Source organism: Pristis pectinata, chromosome 39, assembly GCF_009764475.1.
Source record: "Pristis pectinata isolate sPriPec2 chromosome 39, sPriPec2.1.pri, whole genome shotgun sequence".
NCBI classification, from domain to species: Eukaryota; Metazoa; Chordata; class Chondrichthyes; order Rhinopristiformes; family Pristidae; genus Pristis; species Pristis pectinata.
Window position 1 is genome coordinate 4,338,879 of NC_067442.1, and position 23,833 is coordinate 4,362,711.

Genomic DNA, 23,833 nt, shown 5'->3' on the forward strand with positions numbered 1-23,833 from the left:
TCCCTCACACCTGACTGGTAATTGGTTTCTTAAGTCACGGTGTCAACGTTATCTTGAGTCGGTCGTGAAGGAAGGCAGATATAACATACAGGGTTAATGGCAGGACTTTTAGCAGTGTGGAGGAACAGAGGGATCTTGGGGTCCACGTCCATAGATCCCTCGAGGTTGCCACGCAGGTCGATAGGGTTGTTAAGAAGGCGTGTGGTGTGTTGGCCTTCATTAGTCGGGGTATTGAGTTCAAGAGCCGTGAGGTGATGTTGCAGCTCTATAGAACTCTGGTCAGACCACACTTGGGGGTATTGTGTTCAGTTCTGGTCGCCTCATTCTAGGAAGGATGTGGAAGCTTCAGAGAGGGTGCAGAGGAGATTTAACAGGATGCTGCCTGGATTGGAGAGCATGTCTTATGAGGATAGGTTGAGCGAGCTAGGGCTTTTCTCTTTGGAGAGGAGGAGGATGAGAGGTGACTTGACAGAGGTGTACAAGAGGCATAGATCAAGTGGACAGTCAGAGACTTTTTCCCAGGGCGACAATGGCTAACACAAGGGCACATAATTTTAAGGTGACTGGAGGAAGGTATAAGGGGGATGTCAGGGGTAAGTTTTTTAGAGAGTGGTGGGCAGAGGTTGTGGGGGCAGATGCATTAGGGACATTTAAGAGACTCTTAGATAGACACATGAATGATCGAGAAATGGGGGGCTATGTGGGAGGGAAGGGTTAGATCTTAGAGCAGGATAAAATGTCAGCACAACATTGTGGGCCGAAGGGCCTGTACTGTGCTGTAATGTTCTATGTAAAATCAGCATTCATTTCAAGAGGACTGGAATATAAAAGCAAGGATGTAATGCTGAGGGTTTATAAGGTGTTGGTCAGACCACATTTGGAGTTTTGGGCCCCGTATCTAAGGAAGGATGTGCTGGCGTGGGAGAGGGTCCAGAGGAGGTTCACAAGAACGATCCCGAGGATGAAAGGGTTGACGTACGAGGAGCGTTTGATGTCTCTGGTCCTGTCCTCGATGGGGGTTCAGAAGGATGAGGTGGAGAATCTCATTAAAACCTACCGGATACTGAAAGGCCTGGATAGAGCGGATGTTCCCATCAGTGGGAGAGTCCGGGATCCGAGGGCACAGCCTCGGTATAAAGGGATGTCCGTTTAGAACTGAGACGAGGAGGAATTTCTTCAGCCGGGGGCGGTGAATCTGTGGAATCTGTTGCAACAGAGGGCTGTGGAGGCCAAGTCATGGGGTGTATTTAAGGCGGAGATTGATAGGTTCTGGATCGGTAAGGGGGTTAAGGGTTATGGGCAGAAGGTGGGAAAAGGGGGTTGAAAAACAAATCAGCGATTGAATGGTGGAGCAGACTCGATGGGCTGAATGGCCTCATTCTGCTCCTATATCTTATGGTCATGTGTACCGAGACACAGTGAAAAGCTTTTGTCGGCGTGCCATCCAGACAGATCACTCCGTACATAAGTTCATCGAGGGAGTACGGAGGGAAACAGAATGCACAATAAAGTGTCACAGTTACAGAGAAAGTGCAGTGCAGGCAGACAATAAGGTGCAAGGGCCATGACGAGGTAGATCGTGAGGTCAAGAGTCCATCTTATCGTACTAGGGAACCGTTCAATAGTCTTATAACAGAGCTGTCCTTGAGCCTGGTGGTACGTGCTTTCAGGATTTTGTATCTTCTGCCCGATGGGAGGGGGGGAAGAAGAGAGAATGTCCGGGGCGGGTGGGGGTCTCTGATTATGCTGGCTGCTTTCCCGAGGCAGCGGGGAGTGTAGACGGAGTCCGCGGAGGGGAGGCTGGTTTCCGTGATGTGTCCACAACTCCCTGCGGTTTCTTGCGGTCCCGGGCAGAGCAGTTGCCGTCCCAAGCCGGGATGCAGATAGGATGCTTTATGTGGTGCGTCTGTAGACATTGGTGAAGGTCGATGGGGACATGCCGAATTTCCTTAGCCTCCTGAGGAAATTCCACCATCGTTCGCCCTCCCACCCCCCCTCAAACACTCAGCCGAAATATTCACCGTCCTCGCTGACGCCACCTGACTCGCCGAGCAGATCCCTCGGGATCCCAGCCGCTGTCCCGGTCCTAAGTTGCTCTCACCTCCCCTGTCCTCGCAGAGTCCGCCAACGGGGGTGCGGAGGGGACAGACAAAAGCAAGGCCGTCCGAGTCTACAGTGGGCACCTCTCCCTCGCCAATGTGCAGTACAGCAGCCGGCTTGAGGACCCGACGTCGGAGGAATTCCGGGAACTTGCAGGGAAGCTGGAGGAACTGGTGAGTGGTCTGCTTGTCCTGTTCACTTCTGCCTCTCCCTTTCACGTGCACCCCCTCTCATCTTATTTTCTTCTCTTTCTCTCACGTTCTCTCACGTTCTCTCACTCTCTCTCCCTCTCTCCCTCTCTCCCTCTCTCTCGTGCTCTCTCTCTCTGTAAACCTACAGCACAATTCAGGACCTTCGGCCCACAAAGCTGTGCTGAACATGTCCCTACCTTAGAAATTACTAGGCTTCCCCATAGCCCTCTATTTTCCTAGGCTCCATGTACCTATCCAAAAGTCTCTTATAGGACCCTATCGTATCCGCCTCCACCACCGTTGCCGGCAGCCCGTTCCCCGCACTCACCGCTCTCTGAGTAAAAAACTTACCCCTGACATCTCCTCTGTACCTACTCCCCAGCACCTTAAACCTGTGTCCTCTTGTGGCCACCATTTCAGCCCTGGGAGAAAGACTCTGACTATCCACACGATCGATGCCTCTCATCATCTTATACACCTCTATCAGGTCCCCCCTCATCCTCCGTCCTCTCCGAGGAGAAAAGGCAGAGTTCACTCAACCTGTTTTCATAATGCATGCTCCCCAACCCAGGCAGCATCCTTGTAAATCTCCTCTGCACCCTTCTGTGGCTTCCGCATCCTTACTGTAGTGAGGCGACCAGAACTGAGCACCGTACTCCAAGTGGGGTCCCACCAGGGTCCTATATAGCTGCAACGATACCTTTCGGCTCCTAAATTCAATTCCAGGATTGATGAAGGCCAATCAACCGCATGCTGCCCTAACCACGTTACCTCTCTGCTGTTCCCCAAATAAGGATACTGCTCCGATATCGTCCCTTTTGCTCCTTTTTTTAAAATACAAATGTTTATTAACTAAAAGCACTACAAAAGGTCGACCAGTGTCAAAACACTACAGCTAATACAGAAAGAAAACAAATTACACACCTACAGAACTACAGCAAAATAATGCTAACCAAACTTCCGCTAAACGCACACTTCGAGAAGGATCGCATTCTCACCGTCCGCGACACGCACGATTCCCTGAGGGGGCCAAAGAGCGTGGAACCCAACCGGGGTGTCCGCGGAGACAGTGGGCTCCCTCTCCGAGGGACGCCCGGGCACGGACGTAAACCCGGAAGACGGGCACCCTTTCTGCTCCTCCTCAGGTCAGGGCCATTTCACACCAGTTACATCGGGTTTGAGTTCGACACCACCCCTCCCCACCCCCCGGGCTTGGGTGGTTTCAATTCACAGACACAGACCAGAGTTGGAAAAACTCTGGTCTGATGCTGGAGGAACTCAGCAGGCCAGGCAGCATCCGTGGAGAAACGCAGGCGGTCAACGTTTCAAGTCGGGACCTGCTTTTCTCCGCGGACGCTGCCTAGCCTGCTGAGTTCCTCTAGCACCGTCGTGTTTTTCATCTCGATTCCGGCATCCGCAGCCCTCTTGTTTCCTTTATGAGCCAGTGTTAATTCTTCTCTGATCAAAGAGCATCGCTTAAACAGCGAAAATGACCTCGGATTCTGCAGATTATCTTGGAACAGCGAACAGTACAGCACAATACAGGCCCGTCGGCCCACAATGTTGTGCCGAACTTTAAACCTCGCCTAAGAATATCTAAACCCTTCCACCCACATATCCCTCCATTTAAATTCCTCCATATGCTTATCTAACAATCTCTTGAATTTGACCAACGTACCTGCCTCCACCACCGCCCCAGGCAGCACATTCCATGCCCCAACCACTCTCTGGGTAAAAAACCTTCCTCTGATATCTCCTTGAACTTCCCACCCATTACTTTTAAAGCCATGCCCTCTTGTATTGAGCATTGGTGCCCTGGGAAAGAGGTGCTGGCTGTCTACTCTATCTATTCCTCTAAATATTTTGTACACCTCTATCATGTCTCCTCTCATCCTCCTCCTCTCCAAAGAGTAAAGCCCTAAACTCGCTTCGTCTCTCCTCATAATGCATGCTCTCTAAACCAGGCAGCATCCTGGTAAATCTCCTCTGCACCCTTTCCAACGCCTCCACATCCTTCCTATAGTGAGGTGACCAGAACTGTACTCCAAGTGTGGTCTTCTGTCTGGTTATGTCCGCTTAGAACTTGCAAGAGCAAGTTCAGGAAACCAGTTCACAAAAACGCCGGTCACGAGAACGGTCTCGCAAAATGGCAGCCTCCATTTCTTCCAACGCACTTTAGATTTCTTTATCAGTCGCCTGTACGTCGAAGCACACACGGTGAAATGCACCTTTTTGCATCAAGCGTTCTGGGGGGGGGGGCGCAGCCCTCAAGTGTTGCCGCCGCTTCCGGTGCCAATGTAGCGCGCCCACAACTTCCTAACCCGTACGCCTTTGGAACGCGGGAGGAGACCGGAGCGCCCGGAGGAAACCCACGCAGCCACGGGGAGAGCGGACAGACTCCTCACAGACAGCGGCGGGAATCGAACCCGGGTCGCTGGCGCTGCAACGAAGACGTTTCTCGCGTCCGCTGCTCCCTGACTTGTTCTGGCGAGCTGCTTGGTAGATTTTTGATTTTTTTTCAGCGCCAGGAAGGGACCGGCCAATAGATTCCCAAATGGGGGGATGGTCCGGGGGACCCTGAGGGTGGTGGTGCTCCCCCTGGTGGCCTTGACCTTCTGGGCGGAAGAGGTGGCAGGTTCAAATTAAAGTCGAGTTTATTGTCAGACGCACTAGTCCGTGTGTGCACAGGTGCAATGAAAAACTTACCTGCGGCAGCATCACAGGCACAGAGCATCAGAGACACAACGTTCACAAGAAAACATAAATTAAACAATTTTTTTACAAGAAGGAGCACGTTGGCATGAAAAATACGAAGTCCACTGTAGTGCAGAGCTGGTCCCAGTGTTGCTGTACTGAGGCACTGATTAGGGTTGTGCCGGTCGGTTCAAGAACCGAATGGTTGAAGGGAAGTTGCTGTTCCTGAACCTGGTGGTCTGGAGACTTCAGGCTTCTGTACCTCCTGCCCGATGGGAGCTGCGAGAAGATGGCACGGCCCGGACGGTGGGGGGGATCTTTGACGATGGACGTTGCCTTCTTGAGGCAGCGCCTCCTGTAGATACCACCGACGGTGGGGAGGGATGTGCCCGTGATGTATTGGGGCTGAGTCCACGACTCCCTGCAGCTTCTTACGTTCCTGCGCGTTCGAATCGCCGTCCCAGACCGTGATGCAACCGGTCAGGACACTTCCAACGGGACATCTGTAGAAGTTTGTTAGAGTGTTCGGTGACAAGCCGAACCTCCCGAGAAAGTAAAGACACTGGCGCGCCTTCCTTGTGAGCGTGTCTACGTGCTGGGCCCGGGACAGGTCGTCCGATACGTTAACGCCCGGGGATTTAAAACTGCTGACCCTCCCCACGATCCCCCAACGTAGACCGGCGCGTGTTCACCCTCCTTCCCCATCCTGAGGTCAACCATCAGCTCTTTAGTTTCACTGACATTGAGCAAGAGGTTGTTGTTGGGGCACCGCTCACCTAGGCGCCCCATCTTGCTCCGGGACGCCGACCCGTCACCCGCCGGTGGTCCGTCCACGACTGTGGAGTCGCCGGTGAGTTAGCACGTCACCGTGCACCACGGTCTCTGCGTCGGCCCTCCCTGTCTGACGTGACTCCCTCCTGCTCCTTACAGATCAACTCCTCCTGTCAAACTGTTCCCGATCTCTCCCCGTACTTCGTCAAGGCCCGTGTGTTCGATTACAGGTAAGGAGCAGGGGGGCAGGGATGGGTCGGTCCGCGGGGGTGAATCGGATCGTTACCAGGGACAGAGCCAATCTTCAGACACAGTCGAGTTTACTGTCAGACGCACAAGTCCATGTCTGCACAGGGTTCAATGAAAAACTTACTTGCAGCAACATCACAGGCACAGAGCATCAGAGACACAACATTCACAAGAAAAACATGAATTAAACACAGTTCTTACAAGAAAGAACACAATTAGAACTAAACAGAAAGTCCACTGTAGTGCACAGTGGTCCCAGTGTCGCTGTACTGAGGCAGTGATTAGGGTTGTGCCGGTCGGTTCAAGAACCGAATGGTTGAAGGGAAGTCGCTGTTCCTGAACCTGTGGTGTGGGGACTTCAGGCTTCTGTACCTCCTGCCCGACTGGGAGCTGTGAGAAGACGTAATTTTATACATTTCCAACAGACCACCCCTCAGCCGAGGCGTGATCTGTTGGAAGTGTGTAGAATTTTATGAGGGGCATAGATAGGGTGGACAAGCAATATCTCCTTCCCCATTATTGAGCGATCCAGTAGCAGAGGGCATACACTGAAGGTGAGAGGGGGTAGGTTCAGAAGAGATGTGAGGGGTACATTTTTTTTTCCCCACAGAGAGTGGTGGATGCCTGGGATGCGTTGCCTGATCGGGTGATGGAGGCAAGTTCATCGGGGGCTTTTAAGAGGGGCACGTGAATGAGAGGAAAATGGAGGGATATCGGCATCCTGTAGGTAGGAGGGATTAGTTATGTCGGCACAACATTGTGGGCCGAAGGGCCTGTTCTGTGCTGTACCGTTCTAAGACAGCACAGCTCGGATGGTGGGGGGATCTTTGATGACGGACGTTGCCTTCTTGAGGCAGCCCCTCCTGCAGATACCACCGACGGTGGGGGAGGGACGTGCCCGCGATGTACTGGGGCTGAGTCCACGACTCTCTGCAGCTTCTTGCGTTCCTGCGCGTTCGAATCGCCGTCCCGGACCGCGACGCAACCGGTCAGGACGCTTCCAACAGCACATCTGTAGAAGTTTGTTACGGTGTCCGGTGACGTGTCTCGATCAGTAAGTTTGTGGATGATATGAAACTCAGAGTGCTGCTGACGGTGACGAATGTTATCGTAGATAACAGGGGTCTTGATCAGTTAGGGAAGAGGCAAATGGATTTCAGTACAAATAGGTGTGAGGTGATGCATTTTGGAAGGTCAAACCAGCGCAGGACTTGTACTGTGAATGGTAGGGCAGTAGGGAGTGTAATGCAACAGAGGGACCTAGGAGTACAAGTGCAGAGTTCCTTGAAAGTGGCATCACAGGTAGACAGGGCAGTGAAGAAGGTGTTCGGCACGCTGGCCTTCATCGGTCAGGGCACTGAGTACAGGAGTTGGGAGGTTACGTTGCAGTTGTATAGGACGTCGGTGAGGCCGCACTTGTACAGTTTTGGTCACCCTGTTGGAACTGGTTTCTTATTGTCACATGTACAGTGGGGAAAAATTGCAAACCGTTCATACAGATCAATTCATTACACAGTACATCGAGGGAGCACAAGGTAAAACAATACAGAATGCAGAATAAAGTGTCACAGTTACAGAGAAGGTGCAGTGCAGGCAGACAATAAGGTGCAAGGGCCACGACGAGGTAGATCGTGAGGTCAACAGTCCATCTCATCTGTTCAATAGTCTTACAACAGAGCTGTCCTTGAGCCTGGTGGTACGTGCTTTCAGGCTTTTGTATCTTCTGCCCGATGGGAGGGGGGAGAAGAGAGAATGTCTGGGGTGGGTGGGGGTCTCTGATTATGTCGGCTGCTTTCCCGAGGCAGCGGGGAGTGTAGACGGAGTCCGCGGAGGGGAGGCTGGTTTCCGTGATGTGTCCACAACTCTCTGTGGTTTTCTTGCCGTTCCCCGGGTAGAGCGGTTGCCGTCCCAAGGTGGGATGCATCCGGATAGGATGCTTTCTGTGGGGCATGTGTAAAAATTGGCGAGGGTTGATGGGATGTGCCGAATTTCTTTAGCTTCCTGAGGAAGTAGAGGGGCCGGTGAGCGTTCTTGGCCGTGGCGTCTACGTGGACCCACTGAAGTTCGGTTGGGAGGGGCAGTGAGGAAGGGTATTCACGCCCTGATGTGTCCTCCCCTTCCCAGCAATGGATCTCGCTTCCTGGCCTATTATTTTGCGATGTTCGAGGTTCCGCCCGAAGAGGAGGAAGCGCTCGCAAAGTTCAGCGAGGACGCGCTGACCGAGCCCCTGTGGGAGGGCATCCTGAGTGTCCGCCGGGCGACGCAGCAGGACGTCGTGGTCACTTCGGTGACCTCCTCGCGTGAGTGGACGCACGGGACGGGTCCCGCACACGGGCGCGCAGACGCGGACACAGACGCGCGCACGCACGCACACAGGCGTGCACATTCACAGACGCACACTATTCCGTGATTAATTCCTGTTTCATTTTCCCTACAGTCGCAAATCCGGACCTCGTGGTAGCTCCAGAAGAAAGTAAGGAATAATTTGTTCACATTCTCTAGATCCCTCGTTCTCTCCATTTCTCTGTGTCTCACTCCCTTTTTTCTCTCTCCTTCTCTTTCTCTCTCTCTGTCTCTCACTGTTGCCCTGTGTGTCCCCAGGAGTCTGTTACTATGATCTCCATGCCTCAGACGACCCGTCGAACTTCACATCCCCGGGGTTCCACGATTCCGGCTACCCCAACGACGTGCACTGCCAGTGGGTCCTGCGGGCGGACGAGGGCCACGTCCTCTACCTCGAGTTCGAGGACTTCAACACTGACGATGACTGCGGCAACGACTTCGTCATGGTGCACGACTCCCTCAGTCCGGCCGAGGATGATGTCATCACCAAGTAAGGTCGTCCCGCCTGGGAGTGTGTGACGGGACGGTGCGGAGGGAGCTTCACCCGTGTCTGACCCTGGGAGTGTGTGATGGGACGGTGCGGAGGGAGCTTCACTCTGTGACTGACCCCAGGAGTGTGTGACGGGACGGTGCGGAGGGAGCTTCACCCTGTGTCTGACCCCGGGAGTGTGTGACGGGACGGTGCGGAGGGAGCTTCACCCTGTGTCTGACCCCGGGAGTGTGTGACGGGACGGTGTGGAGGGAGCTTTACCCTGTGTCTGACCCCGGGAGTGTGTGACGGGACGGTGCGGAGGGAACTTCACCCTGTGTCTAACCTCTTTTATTTTTCCCGTCCACCCCCCCCTCTCTTTCCCCACCCCCCAGGAAGTGTGGCAAGCGTCCATCGAGCCACCACCTGGCCGTGCTCTCCTCTGAGACCGTCATGCTGGTAACTCTGCTGACTGACGGGAACAACCAGTACCAGGGCTTCTCCGCCACCTTCCACCAGCTGCCCAAGATGACCCGTGAGTACCTTCGGACGGGCGCATGCTGCTGCTCACGGTTTCCGCCGGCTATTGGAGACCGGCCACTTCTGCCCTCCAAGCCCCCCCCTCCCCTTGGCTGACCATCAGCCCCTCCAAATGCCTCCCCGGGCCCGAGAGTGGTTCGGAGGGTGGGGATCACGTTCCCCCACACCCACAACCTCCGGCGCAGAACGCGGCTGACTCTTGGGTCCGGCACTCTTTGGGTGAGTCTCGGGCCCGGCGACCTCTTGGCTGGGTCTCGGTCCTCATGATCTTTGGCTAAGTCTCGCGTCTCGTGGTCTTTTCCAGAGTGCGGGGCAACGCTGCAGGCGACATCTGGGAATTTCACCACTCCGTATTACCCCTCGTTCTATCCCCCAAACATCGACTGTGTGTGGACCATCAAGGTAAGTGTCTGGGTGCAGAGCAGAGCCAATTTGCAATTGGTTTATTATTGTCACTTGTACCAAGGTACAGTGAAAAACTTGTCTTGCAAACCGATCGTACAGGTCAATTCATTACACAGTGCAGTTACATTGGGTTAGTACAGAGTGCATTGAGGTAGTACAGGTAAAAACAATAACAGTACAGAGTAAAGTGTCACAGCTACAGAGGAAGTGCAGTGCAATAAGGTGCGAGGTCACGACAAGGTAGTTCACGACAAGGTAGTTCACAACAAGGTAAGGCACAACAGTATTCTGGGTATCCTAGGTCAGGCTCACACCGGGAGCACCGTGCACAGTTCCCGGTCTCCGTATCCCTGGGTTAGACCACACCGGGAGCACCGTGCACAGTTCCCGGTCTCCGTATCCCTGGGTTAGACCACACCGGGAGCACCGTGCACAGTTCCGGTCTCCATATCCCTGGGTCAGACCCACACCGGGAGCACCGTGCACAGTTCCCGGTCTCCGTACCCCTGGGTCAGACCCACACCGGGAGCACCGTGCACAGTTCCGGTCCCCGTACCCCTGGATCAGACCCACACCGGGAGCACCGTGCACAGTTCCGGTCCCCGTACCCCTGGGTCAGACCCACACCGGGAGCACCGTGCACAGTTCCGGTCCCCGTACCCCTGGGTCAGACCCACACCGGGAGCACCGTGCACAGTTCCGGTCCCCGTACCCCTGGGTCAGACCCACACCGGGAGCACCGTGCACAGTTCCGGTCCCCGTACCCCTGGGTCAGACCACACCGGGAGCACCGTGCACAGTTCCCGGTCTCCGTATCCCTGGGTCAGACCCACACCGGGAGCACCGTGCACAGTTCCGGTCTCCGTATCCCTGGGTCAGACCCACACCGGGAGCACCGTGCACAGTTCCCGGTCTCCGTATCCCTGGGTCAGACCCACACCGGGAGCACCGTGCACAGTTCCCGGTCTCCGTATCCCTGGGTCAGACCCACACCGGGAGCACCGTGCACAGTTCCCGGTCTCCGTATCCCTGGGTCAGACCCACACCGGGAGCACCGTGCACAGTTCCGGTCCCCGTACCCCTGGGTCAGACCCACACCGGGAGCACCGTGCACAGTTCCCGGTCTCCGTATCCCTGGGTCAGACCCACACCGGGAGCACCGTGCACAGTTCCGGTCCCCGTACCCCTGGGTCAGACCCACACCGGGAGCACCGTGCACAGTTCCGGTCCCCGTACCCCTGGGTCAGACCACACAGGGAGCACCGTGCACAGTTCCCGGTCTCCGTATCCCTGGGTCAGACCCACACCGGGAGCACCGTGCACAGTTCCCGGTCTCCGTATCCCTGGGTCAGACCCACACCAGGAGCACCGTGCACAGTTCCCGGTCTCCGTATCCCTGGGTCAGACCACACCGGGAGCACCGTGCACAGTTCCCGGTCTCCGTATCCCTGGGTCAGACCCACACCGGGAGCACCGTGCACAGTTCCCGGTCTCCGTATCCCTGGGTCAGACCCACACCGGGAGCACCGTGCACAGTTCCGGTCCCCGTACCCCTGGGTCAGACCCACACCGGGAGCACCGTGCACAGTTCCCGGTCTCCGTATCCCTGGGTCAGACCCACACCGGGAGCACCGTGCACAGTTCCGGTCCCCGTACCCCTGGGTCAGACCCACACCGGGAGCACCGTGCACAGTTCCGGTCCCCGTACCCCTGGGTCAGACCACACCGGGAGCACCGTGCACAGTTCCCGGTCTCCGTATCCCTGGGTCAGACCCACACCGGGAGCACCGTGCACAGTTCCCGGTCTCCGTATCCCTGGGTCAGACCCACACCGGGAGCACCGTGCACAGTTCCCGGTCTCCGTATCCCTGGGTCAGACCACACCGGGAGCACCGTGCACAGTTCCCGGTCTCCATATCCCTGGGTCAGACCCACACCGGGAGCACCGTGCACAGTTCCGGTCTCCGTATCCCTGGGTCAGACCCACACCGGGAGCACCGTGCACAGTTCCCGGTCTCCGTATCCCTGGGTCAGACCCACACCGGGAGCACCGTGCACAGTTCCGGTCTCCGTATCCCTGGGTCAGACCCACACCGGGAGCACCGTGCACAGTTCCAGTCTCCCTGATAGAGCAAGAGGGAATTATCCCTGGCTACTAATCCTGGCACCCCAGCCTCACCCGTTCTCCAGATCCTTCCATTAAATCTTTCCCAAACTCTCTCCGGGAACCCTCCCATTGCTCCCAAGTTGTCCTGACCAGCTGATGCAGTGTCCAGTTCTCCCAGGTTTCCTGTCACCTCTCTCCCCTCCTCTCGAGGTCTCACCGAACATGAAGATCCGGATGAAGTTTGAGATGTTCCGGATGGAAGAGCCAGGTGTCCGGAATGGGGATTGCACAAAGGATTACATGGAGATCCAAGGATACAGGTAATGTTGGTGCCAGTGTGAGGGTTCATGGGGAAAGTCATCGGGGAGGGGGGAGGGGGTGGGTGGTGGTAGGAGGTGGAGGGAGGGAGACGGACATTCAAAGGCCAATACGCTGGTTTGGACGAGTGCGCGCGTTTGGTCCCGCGCTCATTTGGATGAGTGTGCGCGTTTGGCCCCGTGTCTGTCTGGACGAGTGCGTATGTTTGAGCCCCGAGCTCTTTCGGGCGAGGGCATGCGTTTGGGCCCCGTGCTTTTTCGGACGAGGGCACTCATTTGGGCCAGCGCTGTTTCAGATGAGGGCGTGCGTTTGGGCCCCGCGCTCACTTGGATGAGTGCGCATGTTTTGGCCCCGCGCCCGTCGACTTGCCTAGGAGTCGCATGTAGAAGCGTCGCGGCTTGGAAGATGTTACCTGACCCTCCCCTCCCCTCCTCTCCCTTCCCTCTCGCCGGGACAGGTACTGCGGAGATCACTCCCGCATCAGTCTCCAGATCGACACGTCGGAGGTGGAGGTCCGGTTCCACTCGGATGAGTCCCACACAGACAAGGGTTTCATGGGCGAGTACGCCGCATTCAACCCCACTAACCGTGAGTACCGCCCCGCGATCCGTCCCGCCGCAAGACTCTCGGCCGAGCCTCCTCCGTCCCTCCCTGGATGACCGGCCTGTGTTTTCTCCGCGCAGCCTGCCCGGGCGAATTCACCTGCCGCTCCGGGCTGTGCGTGTCCAACAGTCTACGTTGCGATGGCTGGAACGACTGCGGGGACCTCAGCGATGAGCTCCAGTGCAGTGAGTCTGGTGTTCTACGTACCTGGGGCGCGCACGCTGCGTGGTGTGCATGCGCGCAAACTCTGGGGTGCACGTGAACCTGGGGAAGCCCCCTGCAGGCGGTGGGAACTGCGCCTCTTTGCTGGCGTGCGTGCATGCGCTTTACACGTGTGTTTGTCCTTTACATGTGTGTTTGCCTGCGTTTGTGTGTATGAATCTAACGGGACACGCGCAGGTGTGCTTGTGTGCACGCAGCTGATTGGAGGGGGGCCCGCATATCTTGCACGGCATGTGCAAAGCCTTGCATGCTCTGCGTCAGTTGGGTGTCCGCAAAATGCTGTGCAGGTGGGTCTATGGCACCTGTGCGTGTGTCTCCAGGGGTCGGCATGCATGGTTTGTGTGCATGCATTCATGGGGGTTCGCGCTCACAGGAGGTGGGGGTTCTGTGAGCGTGCGTGGCACGGGTCTGGGGAGCGTGTACGAGTCGTGGCTCCGGGGGTGCGTTGCGCAGGTCGGGGCTGCGTGTGGGAGCCGGGGTTGGGTGCGTGCGAGATGCTGCGGGGCGCACTGTGTGTCTACGTTTGTGCAGGTCTCGGATGGGGGTGTGTGTGGACATGCGAGATGGGGCTGCACATGTCCTGCATTTGGGGAGTGCCTGTGTATACGCGCGTGGAGTGTTGGGTTGGCGCCTGCGCCAGAGCTGAGAGTTGGGATGGGGTGCATGTGGGTGTGCGCTTGGGCTCGTGTATGCCTGCGTATGCTTGTGTGTTTCTCTGAATTTGGGGTAGTGCATCTCTGCGCACTTCCCGTCCCCCTCTCTCGCCCGCTGCCCCTCCATCTTATCCCTCTCTCCCGCCCCCCCAAGCCACCCCTTCTCCGTCTCACACTCCGTCTCACACTCCGTCTCACACTCCGTCTCCCTGTGTCTCCGTCTCACACTCCGTCTCCCTGTGTCTCCGTCTCACACTCCGTCTCACACTCTGTCTCTCTGTGTCTCCGTCTCACACTCTGTCTCACACTCTGTGTCTCTGTCTCACTCTTCCCCCCACGCCCCCAGAGTGTGAGCCGGACCAGTTCGCCTGCGACAACGGGATCTGCAAACCCAACCTCTGGGCTTGCGACCGGGTCAACGACTGCGGAGACTTCAGCGACGAGAAGGCGTGCGGTGAGGGGGGTGTGGGGGGAGGGAGCAAGTCTCGAGGGGGGGAGGGAGGGAGTCTGGAGACGTGGGAGAAGCACTGAAACAGGCCCTTCGGCCCAACTGGTCCCTGCCGACCAAGATTCCCATCCAAGCCAGTCCCATTTGCCCACGTTTGGCCCGTATCCCTCTGAACCTTTCCCGTCCGTGGACCTGTCCGAGTGTCTTTTAAATGTTGTTAATGTCCCTGCCTCACCCACTTCCTCTGGGAGCTCGTTCCACATACGGACCACCCTCTGGGTGAAGAAGTTGCCCCTTTAAATCTTTCCTCTCCCACCTTAAACCTGTGCCCTCTAGTTTTATGCTCTCCTATCCTGGTGGGAAAAGACGGTGACCGTCCACCTTATCTACGCCCTCGTGGTTTTATAAACCTCCATCAGGTCACCCCTCAGCCTCCTTCGCTCCAGGGAAAACAGTCCCGGCCTGTCCAGCCGCCCCTTATAACTCAAGCCCTCCAGTCCCGGGAACGTCCCCGTGAATCTTTCCTGCCCCCTCTCCTGCTCAGTGACGTCCTTCCTATAGCTGGGCGACCAGAACTGCACGCGGTGCTCCAAGTGCGGTCTCACCGACGTCTTGTACAGCTGTAATGGGACGTCCCAACTCCTGTACTCAGTGCCCTGACCGATGAAGGCCAGCGTGCCAAACGCTGCCTTCATCACCCTGTCTACCTGTGACGCCACTTTCAGGGAACCGTGTACCTGTACCCCGAGGTTTCTCTGTTCTACAGCACTCCCCAGGGCCCTGCCGTTCACTGTGTAAGTCCTGCCCTGGTTTAACTTCCTGAAATGCAACACCTCGCATTTATGTGAATTAAACTGCATCTGCCGCTCCTTGGCCCACTTCCCCAGTTGATTAAGATCCCTGTTATAACCTTCACTGTCCTGTATGAGGGAGAGGAGGGAGAGGGAACAGAGGAGGGAGGGGAAGGGGAGGGGACAGGGGTTAGAGGGAGGGGACAGGGAGGGTAAGGAGAGGGGACAGAGGGAGGGGGGACTGCAGGGAGGGAGAGGGATCAGAAGAGGGAGAGGGGCAGAGGGAGGGGTCAGGGGAGGGATGGTACAGAGGGGGAGGGGAGGGAAGGAGACAGAGGGAGAAGGGTCAGGGAGGGTAGGGGGAGGGAGGGGGTCAGAGGAGGGAAGGAGGGTAGGGGAGGGAGAGGGGACAGGGAGGAGATGGGGAGGAGTCAGAGGGTGGGAGGGAGGGTACAGATGAGGGAGGGGAGGGAAGGGGAACGGAGGGACAGGGGTCAGAGACAGAAGGAGGTGTCAGATGAGGGGAGGGAGAGGGTACAGAGAGGGAGGAGGGGGAGGAGTCACAGGAGGGAGGGAGGGTCCAGAGGGGAGGGCAGGGACAGGGGTCTGAGGGAGGGGAGGGAGTGACCCCTGCCCCAGAGTAGGGGTTGATGGGATGGCAAGGGAGGGACGACAGCCCCGGGACGCTGACCTCTCTCTCGCTGCCCCTAGCGTGCGAGGAGACGCAGTGGAAGTGCGCGGACGGGAAATGCATCCCCAAGGACCGGACCTGCGACGGGAACCTGGACTGTGAGGACGGCAGTGATGAGGCAGTGTGTACGGGAGGTGGGTGTGCGTGCACGCCGGACTGGGTGGCGATTCGGGCTCCCTCTCTGTCTCTCCCCACCCCCCCCCCCTTTTCCCTCTCTGTCTCTCCCCCCCCTTTTCCCCTCTCTGTCTCTCCCCCCCCCCCTTTTTCCCTCTCTGTCTCTCCCCCCCCCTTTTCCCTCTCTGTCTCTCCCCCCCCCCTTTTCCCTCTCTGTCTCTCCCCCCCCCTTTTCCCTCTCTGTCTCTCCCCCCCCCTTTTCCCTCTCTGTCTCTCCCCCCCCCCTTTTCCCTCTCTGTCTCTCCCCCCCCTTTTCCCTCTCTGTCTCTCCCCCCCCTTTCCTCTTCTCCCTTCTCTGTCTCTCCCCCCCCTTTTCCCTCTCTGTCTCTCCCCCCCCCTTTTCCCTCTCTGTCTCTCCCCCCCCCTTTTCCCTCTCTGTCTCTCCCCCCCCTTTTCCCTCTCTGTCTCTCCCCCCCCCTTTTCCCTCTCTGTCTCTCCCCCCCCTTTTCCCTCTCTGTCTCTCCCCCCCCCCTTTTCCCTCTCTGTCTCTCCCCCCCCCTTTTCCCTCTCTGTCTCTCCCCCCCCCTTTTCCCTCTCTGTCTCTCCCCCCCCCTTTTCCCTCTCTGTCTCCCTCTCCTCTCCCCCTCTCTCCCCCCTCCTCCCCCCCCTCCCCCTTTGCCCCGGTGTCTCCCCCCCCCAACTCTTCCCCTCCCCCTCCATCCCTCCCGCACCTTCCATCCTCCCCTCCCTCTCCTCCCTCCCACACTCTGCCCCTCTCCCTCCCTCCCCCTCCACACTCTCCACCTTGCGTTATTCTGCAGTTATAATAACGAACTACAGTCCCCAGGAGGCAATGCCAGGGGTTACATGCGGGAACCGGAAGTGGCTGTAAAAAGCCAGTCGGGTGCTGGTTAATAAAATGTTCAGGTGTTAAACCCACGCAAAGTTTGTCTCTTGATGAAGAACAAACGTAACATGGTGTCAGAAGTGGGTGTGAGGTCTGAACGGGGAGAGTAGATGAATACTGTGTGCAACTGAGAAAGAAACTCAGTGAATACGAAAGAAAAGCTGTAATGACGGAGAAAAATCTGGCCGGTGTGGCGAGGGAGCACATTGTTCCTGAAGTTCAGCGGTCGCCGGATTTAGAACACAGAACATAGAAAACCTACAGCACAATTCAGGCCTTTCGGCCCACAAAGCTGTGCTGAACATGTCCCTACCTTAGAAATTACTAGGCTTACCCATAGCCCTCTATTTACCTCAGCTCCATGTACCTATGTAACAGTCTCTTGAAAGACCCTGTCGTATCCGCCTCCACCACCGTTGCCGGCAGCCCGTTCCCCGCACTCACCGCTCTCTGAGTAAAAAAACTTACCCCTGACATCTCCTCTGTACCTACTCCCCAGCACCTTAAACTGTGTCCTCTTGTGGCAACCATTTCAGCCCTGGGAAATAGCCTCTGACTATCCACACGATCGATGCCTCTCATCATCTTATACACCTCTGTCAGGTCCCACCTCATCCTCCGTCTCTCCGAGGAGAAAAGGCCGAGTTCCCTCAGCCTGCTTTCATAAGGCATGCTCCCCAATCCAGGCAGCATCCTTGTAAATCTCCTCTGCACCCTCTCTATGGCTTCCACATCCTTTCTGTAGTGAGGCGACCAGAACTGAGCACAGTGCTCCAAGTGGGGTCGGACCAGGGTCCTATATAGCTGCAATGATACCTCCCAGCTCCTAAATTCAATTCCCTGCTTGATGAAGGACAATACACCGTATGCCGCCTTAACCACAGAGTCACCCTGTGCAGCTACCTTGAGCGTCCTATGGACTCGGACCCCAAGATCCCTCTGATCCTCCACACTGCCAAGAGTCCTACCATTAATACTATATTCCGCCAACATATTTGCCAAGAGAGATTCAGGTGAGAGGTCGAGAGTTCCCGTTATGGATAAGCTAAGTCCTCCCACGCCTATGAAGTTTACTAGCAATCTAGCCGATAATTGGAAATGTTTCAAACAGCGATTCAACATATATTTGTTTGCTAGTGGAGCGGGAAGGAACGGTAAAATATTGAAAGCATCTATTTTTCTGCACGTGATTGGCCAAGATGCTTTGGACATCGATAACAGCTTTCAAACTGATGGGATGGCTTTTGAGTTGGGCACTTTGATGAAAAAATTTGAGGAATATTTTATCCCAAGTAAAAACATCACATTTGAGAGAGGGAATTTTTTTTTCCCTGTGACCAGAAACAAGGTGTTAGTTTTGACCAGTACTTAGCTGAGCTTCACACACTGAGTAAGGCTTGTGAATTTGGAGATTTGAGAAACTCACTAGTTAAAGGCAGAATAGTTTGTGGAATTCCAGATAACGGACTCAGAGAAAGACTGCTGGGTGAAAAAGATTTGACCCTGGAAAAGGCGGCGAGTATGTGTAGGTCAGCAGAAACCACACGAGCACAAAAGCTAAGGAGCTGCACGGGGCAGACACAACAGTGCATGCTGTGAAAACAGAGAAGCAGCACACAAGGCATTTCCGAAAGCCACAGCAAAGCAAAGAGGAATGCTCAAACAGCAAATGCAGCAGATGTGGAGGTAGACACATTCCAAAGGGTGTGTCCTGCTGATGGGAAGTCCTGTAATAGCTATGGGAAGAAGAATCACTTTGCAAGGTGCTACAGAGCTGGGGCTAACAAGAGAAAGGTGCACACAGTTGATGAGGAAATGGAGGAATTCTTTGTGGATTCTGTACAGACGGTGGCTGCTGGTAAAACAGAATGGATTGTTCCAGTAACTGTGAATGAGACAGTAATTCCATTCAAGCTTGACACAGGTGAATCTGTTATCCGTGGATGATTATAAGACTCTCAGTAAAGAGTAAGGTTTGCCCTGTGAAGTTAAAAGTGACAGGCTACACTGGAGAAAAAGTTCCAGTAAAAGGGGGCTGTATGGTGACCTTTAAGCACAAGGGGCAGCACTTAAAATCCCAGCTACTGATTGTAGAAAAGAGAGTACAGCCAATATTAGGTCTGTGTGCATGTGAAAAGCTCAACCTAGTGAAAAGAGTTTTCATAGGACCTTCACGTACCAAAGATGACCACAAGCTCCAACCCATGGCTGTGACCCCTTCTCCTGTCAGTACACCAAAGGGGCCAGCACATTGGAGAAAATGAACTCGTGGACCAGAGTTGCCAGGAAAACGCCAACAGTAATGCAGCAAATTCCCCCTCTCTCACACTTTCTCCCCCCCCACCCCACCCTCTCACACTCTCCCCCCTTCCTTCCCTCCCCACCTCACACTCACCTCCTCCCTCTCCCCGCAGACAAGACCGTCTGCACGGACTTCAACTTCCGCTGCGCGGACGGTTCCTGCGTTCACCGGGCCAACGCAGAATGTGACGGCGAGGAGGATTGCGACGACGGTTCGGACGAGGAGCACTGCGGTGAGTCACATTCCCCTACGATGGTGGAGGGTGGGACGGTGCAGAGGGAGCTTCACCCTGTGTCTGACCCCAGGAGTGTGTGACGGGATGGTGCGGAGGGAGACGCACCCTGTGTCTGACCCCGGGAGTGTGTGATGGGATGGTCTGGAGGGAGCTTCACCCTGTGTCTGACCCCGGGAGTGTGTGATGGGATGGTCTGGAGGGAGCTTCACCCTGTGTCTGACCCCGGGAGTGTGTGACGGGACGGTGCTGAGGGAGCTTCACCCTGTGTCTGACCCCGGGAGTGTGTGATGGGAAGGTGCGGAGGGAGCTTCACTCTGTGTCTGACCCCGGGAGTGTGTGACGGAACGGTCTGGAGGGAGCTTCACCCTGTGTCTGACCCCGGGAGTGTGTGATGGGAAGGTGCGGAGGGAGCTTCACCCTGTGTCTGACCCCAGGAGTGTGTGACGGGACGGTGCGGAGGGATCCTCACCCTGTGTCTGACTCTGTGTCCCCCTCAGTCCCACAGTGCGGGAGCCAGCCCTACAAACAGAACCGGATTGTGGGTGGGACGGCAGCCGACGTCGGGGAGTGGCCTTGGCAGGTCAGCCTGCACTTCACGACCTGGGGCCACGCGTGTGGAGCCTCAGTCATCTCAGCCGAGTGGCTGGTGTCAGCCGCGCACTGCTTCCTCGACACGTGAGTGCCTGCCTCGCGCGCAGAGGATGCCGGGCAGTGGGGGCGAGGGGTGGTGGCGTGCGAGGGGCTACTCCCTGCACAGGGGGACAGGGAGGGGTGTGTGGTGGGGGTGTGGGACGGGGTCCCGGCCGGGAGGAGGGTGAGGGTGTTGGGGATGTGTCACTGGGAGATGCGCTCACTCTGCTGACTGGATCCTCACCCTCCACCCCTCAACATCCCTCCACCCCTCAACGCCCCTCAACACCCCTCCACCCCTCAACGCCCATCCCCTCAACACCCCTCCACCCCTCAACGCCCTTCCCCTCCACCCCTCAACGCCCCTCAACGCCCTTCCCCTCCACCCCTCAATGCCCCTCCGCCCCTCAACGCCCTTCCCCACCCCTCAACACCCCTCAACGCCCTTCCCCTCCGCCCCTCAACGCCCTTCCCCTCCGCCCCTCAACGCCCTTCCCCTCCGCCCCTCAACGCCCTTCCCCCCGCCCCTCAACGCGCTTCCCCTCCACCCCTCAACACCACTCCCCATTGCTCCTGAACACCCCTAACCCCCAACACTGTCTCCCCCATCCCTCACTCCCTCACTCCCCCTCAACACTCACTCCCCTCCCCCTCCCCTCACCTTTTTCTCTTCCCCTCCCCCCAGGTTCGACAATGCCGACAGCTGGCTGGCATAAGGGGGCTTTAAACTTCCAGGGGAGCAGATGGCGCAGACGCGGCGGGTGGCACGGATCGTCAAGCACGAGCGCTACAATGAGGACACGTACGACTACGACATCGCGCTGCTGAAGCTGGAGCAGCCCTTCGAGCTGAAGCCCAAGCTGCAGCCCATCTGCCTGCCCGACGTCTCCCACACCTTCCCCACCGGCAAGAGCTGCTGGGTGACGGGGTGGGGAGCCATGTACGAGGGAGGTAGGTGGGGTCGCCCCCACTCGCGCGCGCTGTCTGCCCCCCTCTCTCTGCCCCCCTTCGCTCGCTCTCAATCGCTCTCCCTTTGTCCGCCCTCTGTCTCCCGCCGCCCCCTCTCCCCCTCTCTCTCCCCCTCTCTCTCCCCCTCTCTCTCCCCCTCTCTCTCCCCCTCTCTCTCCCCCCCCTCTCCCCCCCTCTCCCCCCCTCTCCCCCCTCTCCCCCCCTCCCCCCCTCCCCCCCCTCCCCCTCCTCTCCCCCCCCCTCCCCTCCTCTCCCCCCCCCTCCCCCCCCTCCCCCCCCTCTCCCCCCCCCCTCTCCCCCCCCTCTCCCCCCCCTCTCCCCCCCCTCTCCCCCCCCTCTCCCCCCCCTCTCCCCCCCCCTCTCCCCCCCCCTCTCCCCCCCCCTCTCCCCCCCCCTCTCCCCCCCCTCTCCCCCCCTCTCTCCCCCCCTCTCTCCCCCCCCTCTCTCCCCCCCCTCTCTCCCCCCCCCCTCTCCCCCCCCCTCTCCCCCCCCCTCTCCCCCCCCTCTCCCCCCCCCTCTCCCCCCCCCTCTCCCCCCCCCTCTCCCCCCTCTCTCTCCCCCCCTCTCTCTCCCCCCCTCTCTCTCCCCCCCTCTCTCCCCCCCCCTCTCTCTCCCCCCCTCTCTCCCCCCCCTCTCTCTCCCTCCCTCTCTCTCCCCTCCCTCTCTCTCCCCTCCCTCTCTCTCCCCTCCCTCTCTCTCCCCCCTCCCTCTCTCTCCCCCCCCTCTCTCTCCCCCCCTCTCTCTCCCCTCCCTCTCTCTCCCCCCCCTCTCTCTCCCCCCCCTCTCTCTCCCCCCCCTCTCTCTCCCCCCCCTCTCTCTCCCCCCCCTCTCTCTCCCCCCCCCCTCTCTCTCCCCCCCCCTCTCTCTCCCCCCCCTCTCTCTCCCCCCCCTCTCTCTCTCCCCCCCCCCTTCTCTCTCCCCCCCCCCCTTCTCTCTCTCCCCCCCCCCCCCCCCTCCCCGGCGTGTGCTCTTTCTCCACCCTGTCTCGCTCCCTTGCATGCTCTCACCCTCCCTCCCTCCCTCCCTGGCCCTCCCCCCACACTGATGTGTGTCCCCTCTCCCGCCAGGTTCCAGCTCCATCTCCCTGCAGAAGGCGGAGGTGAAGATCATCAATGACACGGTGTGCAGTGTGGTCACCGAGGGCCAGGTCACCTCCCGCATGCTGTGCAGTGGCTACCTCGCCGGGGCCATCGACGCCTGTCAGGTGGGTGCGTCAGGGTGGGGGCCTCACTGCCCCACGTCGGCTCCGCGCCCCCGCCCTCCCTCGGGTCACCTCTCCCTCCCTCCCCCTCGCCATCCGCACTTGCCCTCCTGCCTATGACCCTCCCACCGCCTCCTCCCTCTCCTCTCCCCCCCCCGGCCATCCCCTCCTCTCGCCCCCTCCCTTCCACCCCTCCTCCCCTCCTCCACCGATCAACTTGGACTCCCTGAGCCTCACTAATTGTGTTTTATTTGCACCCCCCCCCTCTCCCTTCCCCCCCCCGCCCCCAACAGGGTGACTCTGGAGGCCCACTCTCCTGCCAGGAGAAGGGCAAGTGGTTCCTGGCGGGGATCGTGAGCTGGGGGGAGGGATGTGCTCGGAAGAACAAGCCGGGGGTGTACACTCGGGTGACGAAACTGCGGGAATGGATTCGGGAGCAGTCGGGCCTGTGAGAAAAGGCACATCCTGTACAAAGACTGTCAGCCTCTCTTTCCCCCCCCCCCCAACCCTTCCTGATCACGGACTTCCTGTACATAAACTGGTCTTCCTACACTTCAATAATCCACAAAATTCGCCTCCGAGATTTGGAACAAGGATTCAGTTCCCCAGACCCAAGTTGCTTCCCAACGCACTGACCCGAGGAGTGTGTGACGGGACGGTGCGGAGGGAGCTTCACCCTGTGTCTGACCCCCGGGAGTGTGTGACGGGACGGTGCGGAGGGAGCTTCACCCTGTGTCTGACCCCCGGGAGTGTGTGACGGGACAGTGCGGAGGGAGCTTCACCCTGTGTCTGACCCCCGGGAGTGTGTGACGGGACGGTGCGGAGGGAGCTTCACCCTGTGTCTGACCCCCGGGAGTGTGTGACGGGACGGTGCGGAGGGAGCTTCACCCTGTGTCTGAACCCCGGGAGTGTGTGACGGGACGGTGCGGAGGGAGCTTCACCCTGTGTCTGACCCCCGGGAGTGTGTGGGGAATCTTGGGTTTTCTGTACGTGGAATCTGTGTGTCGTTTCATGGATCGCAGCTGGTTTTCTACTCCAGTAATATATGATATTTAAAAATAATAATAGATCGTTTAAATAGGATTTTAAGCTGTGCTCCTGGTTCCCATGCTGGCAAGGTTTGGGATTCCTCACTCTGGGTGGTCAGTTCAGATCCGGGATCCGTGCCGTGGTGTCCTGGCGGACCACCACCTCTTCCCCCCCCCCCCACCCCCCCCCACCCGCCTGCCCTCTCCGCAGGTAGACAGCGAGACGGATGCAGGAGGCAGAGTTTTATTGTGTGATAAATAAAGATTCTTTACGTTACGGTTGAGCAGAGTCCGGCTCCGAGGTGTGGGTAAAATGCGGCAGTGGGAGGGTGTGTGGGCGGAGCAGGAGTCTAGCGGCGGGGGGGGGGGGGCGGCCGGCCTGAGGTGACAACAGGGCGCCTGTCTGTCTGTGTCTCTTGTGTCTGCTCTCCACCCTTCTCATCCTCCCTGTGGGTGGGGGGTCTCTCTTTGCCTCTCTACTATGTGTCGCCTCTCCCTCCCCCCCCCCCCCCCCCCCCTCTCCCACCCTCTCTCCCCCCTTCCAAATCTATCCTGCCGCTATCTTGGCCCGTCTCCATCTCTCCCCTTTTAGTGGCCGGATCTCTCCTCCCCCACCCTGCGGAGCCCTCCTGATTTTCCGGTGGGGCGGGGGGAGTTGGCGTTCCCGGCGGGTTTGGTGGGGAGGGGGGTGTCAGGTATATCCCCTGCCCCTTGTCCCTCCCCCAATCCCCTTCACACGTGGGTCTGCATGCGTAGTCCGTGGGACCGGCCGTACTCGGGGAGGTGAGGTGGCGAGGGGAGGGAGTGGGGGAGGTGGCCCCCCCTGGTGAGGGTCACCAGGCCGATGAAGGG

The 23,833-nt window shown here is 58.0% G+C and overlaps 1 protein-coding gene across 1 annotated transcript; it reads left to right on the plus strand.

Moving 5' to 3' along the window:
* The first annotated feature begins 961 nt into the window (after window positions 1-961).
* st14 (ST14 transmembrane serine protease matriptase) lies at window positions 962-23,263 on the plus strand. The gene is given in 18 exon segments (XM_052045366.1): window positions 962-986; window positions 2,119-2,273; window positions 5,916-5,986; window positions 8,130-8,305; window positions 8,443-8,478; window positions 8,607-8,838; window positions 9,213-9,352; window positions 9,662-9,759; window positions 12,080-12,189; window positions 12,645-12,775; window positions 12,871-12,975; window positions 14,012-14,119; window positions 15,616-15,729; window positions 19,031-19,150; window positions 19,651-19,830; window positions 20,462-20,734; window positions 21,820-21,956; window positions 22,247-23,263. Coding segments are annotated over 18 exon segments (2,370 nt in total). The 3' UTR covers window positions 22,406-23,263.
* The last annotated feature ends 570 nt before the right edge of the window (window positions 23,264-23,833 follow it).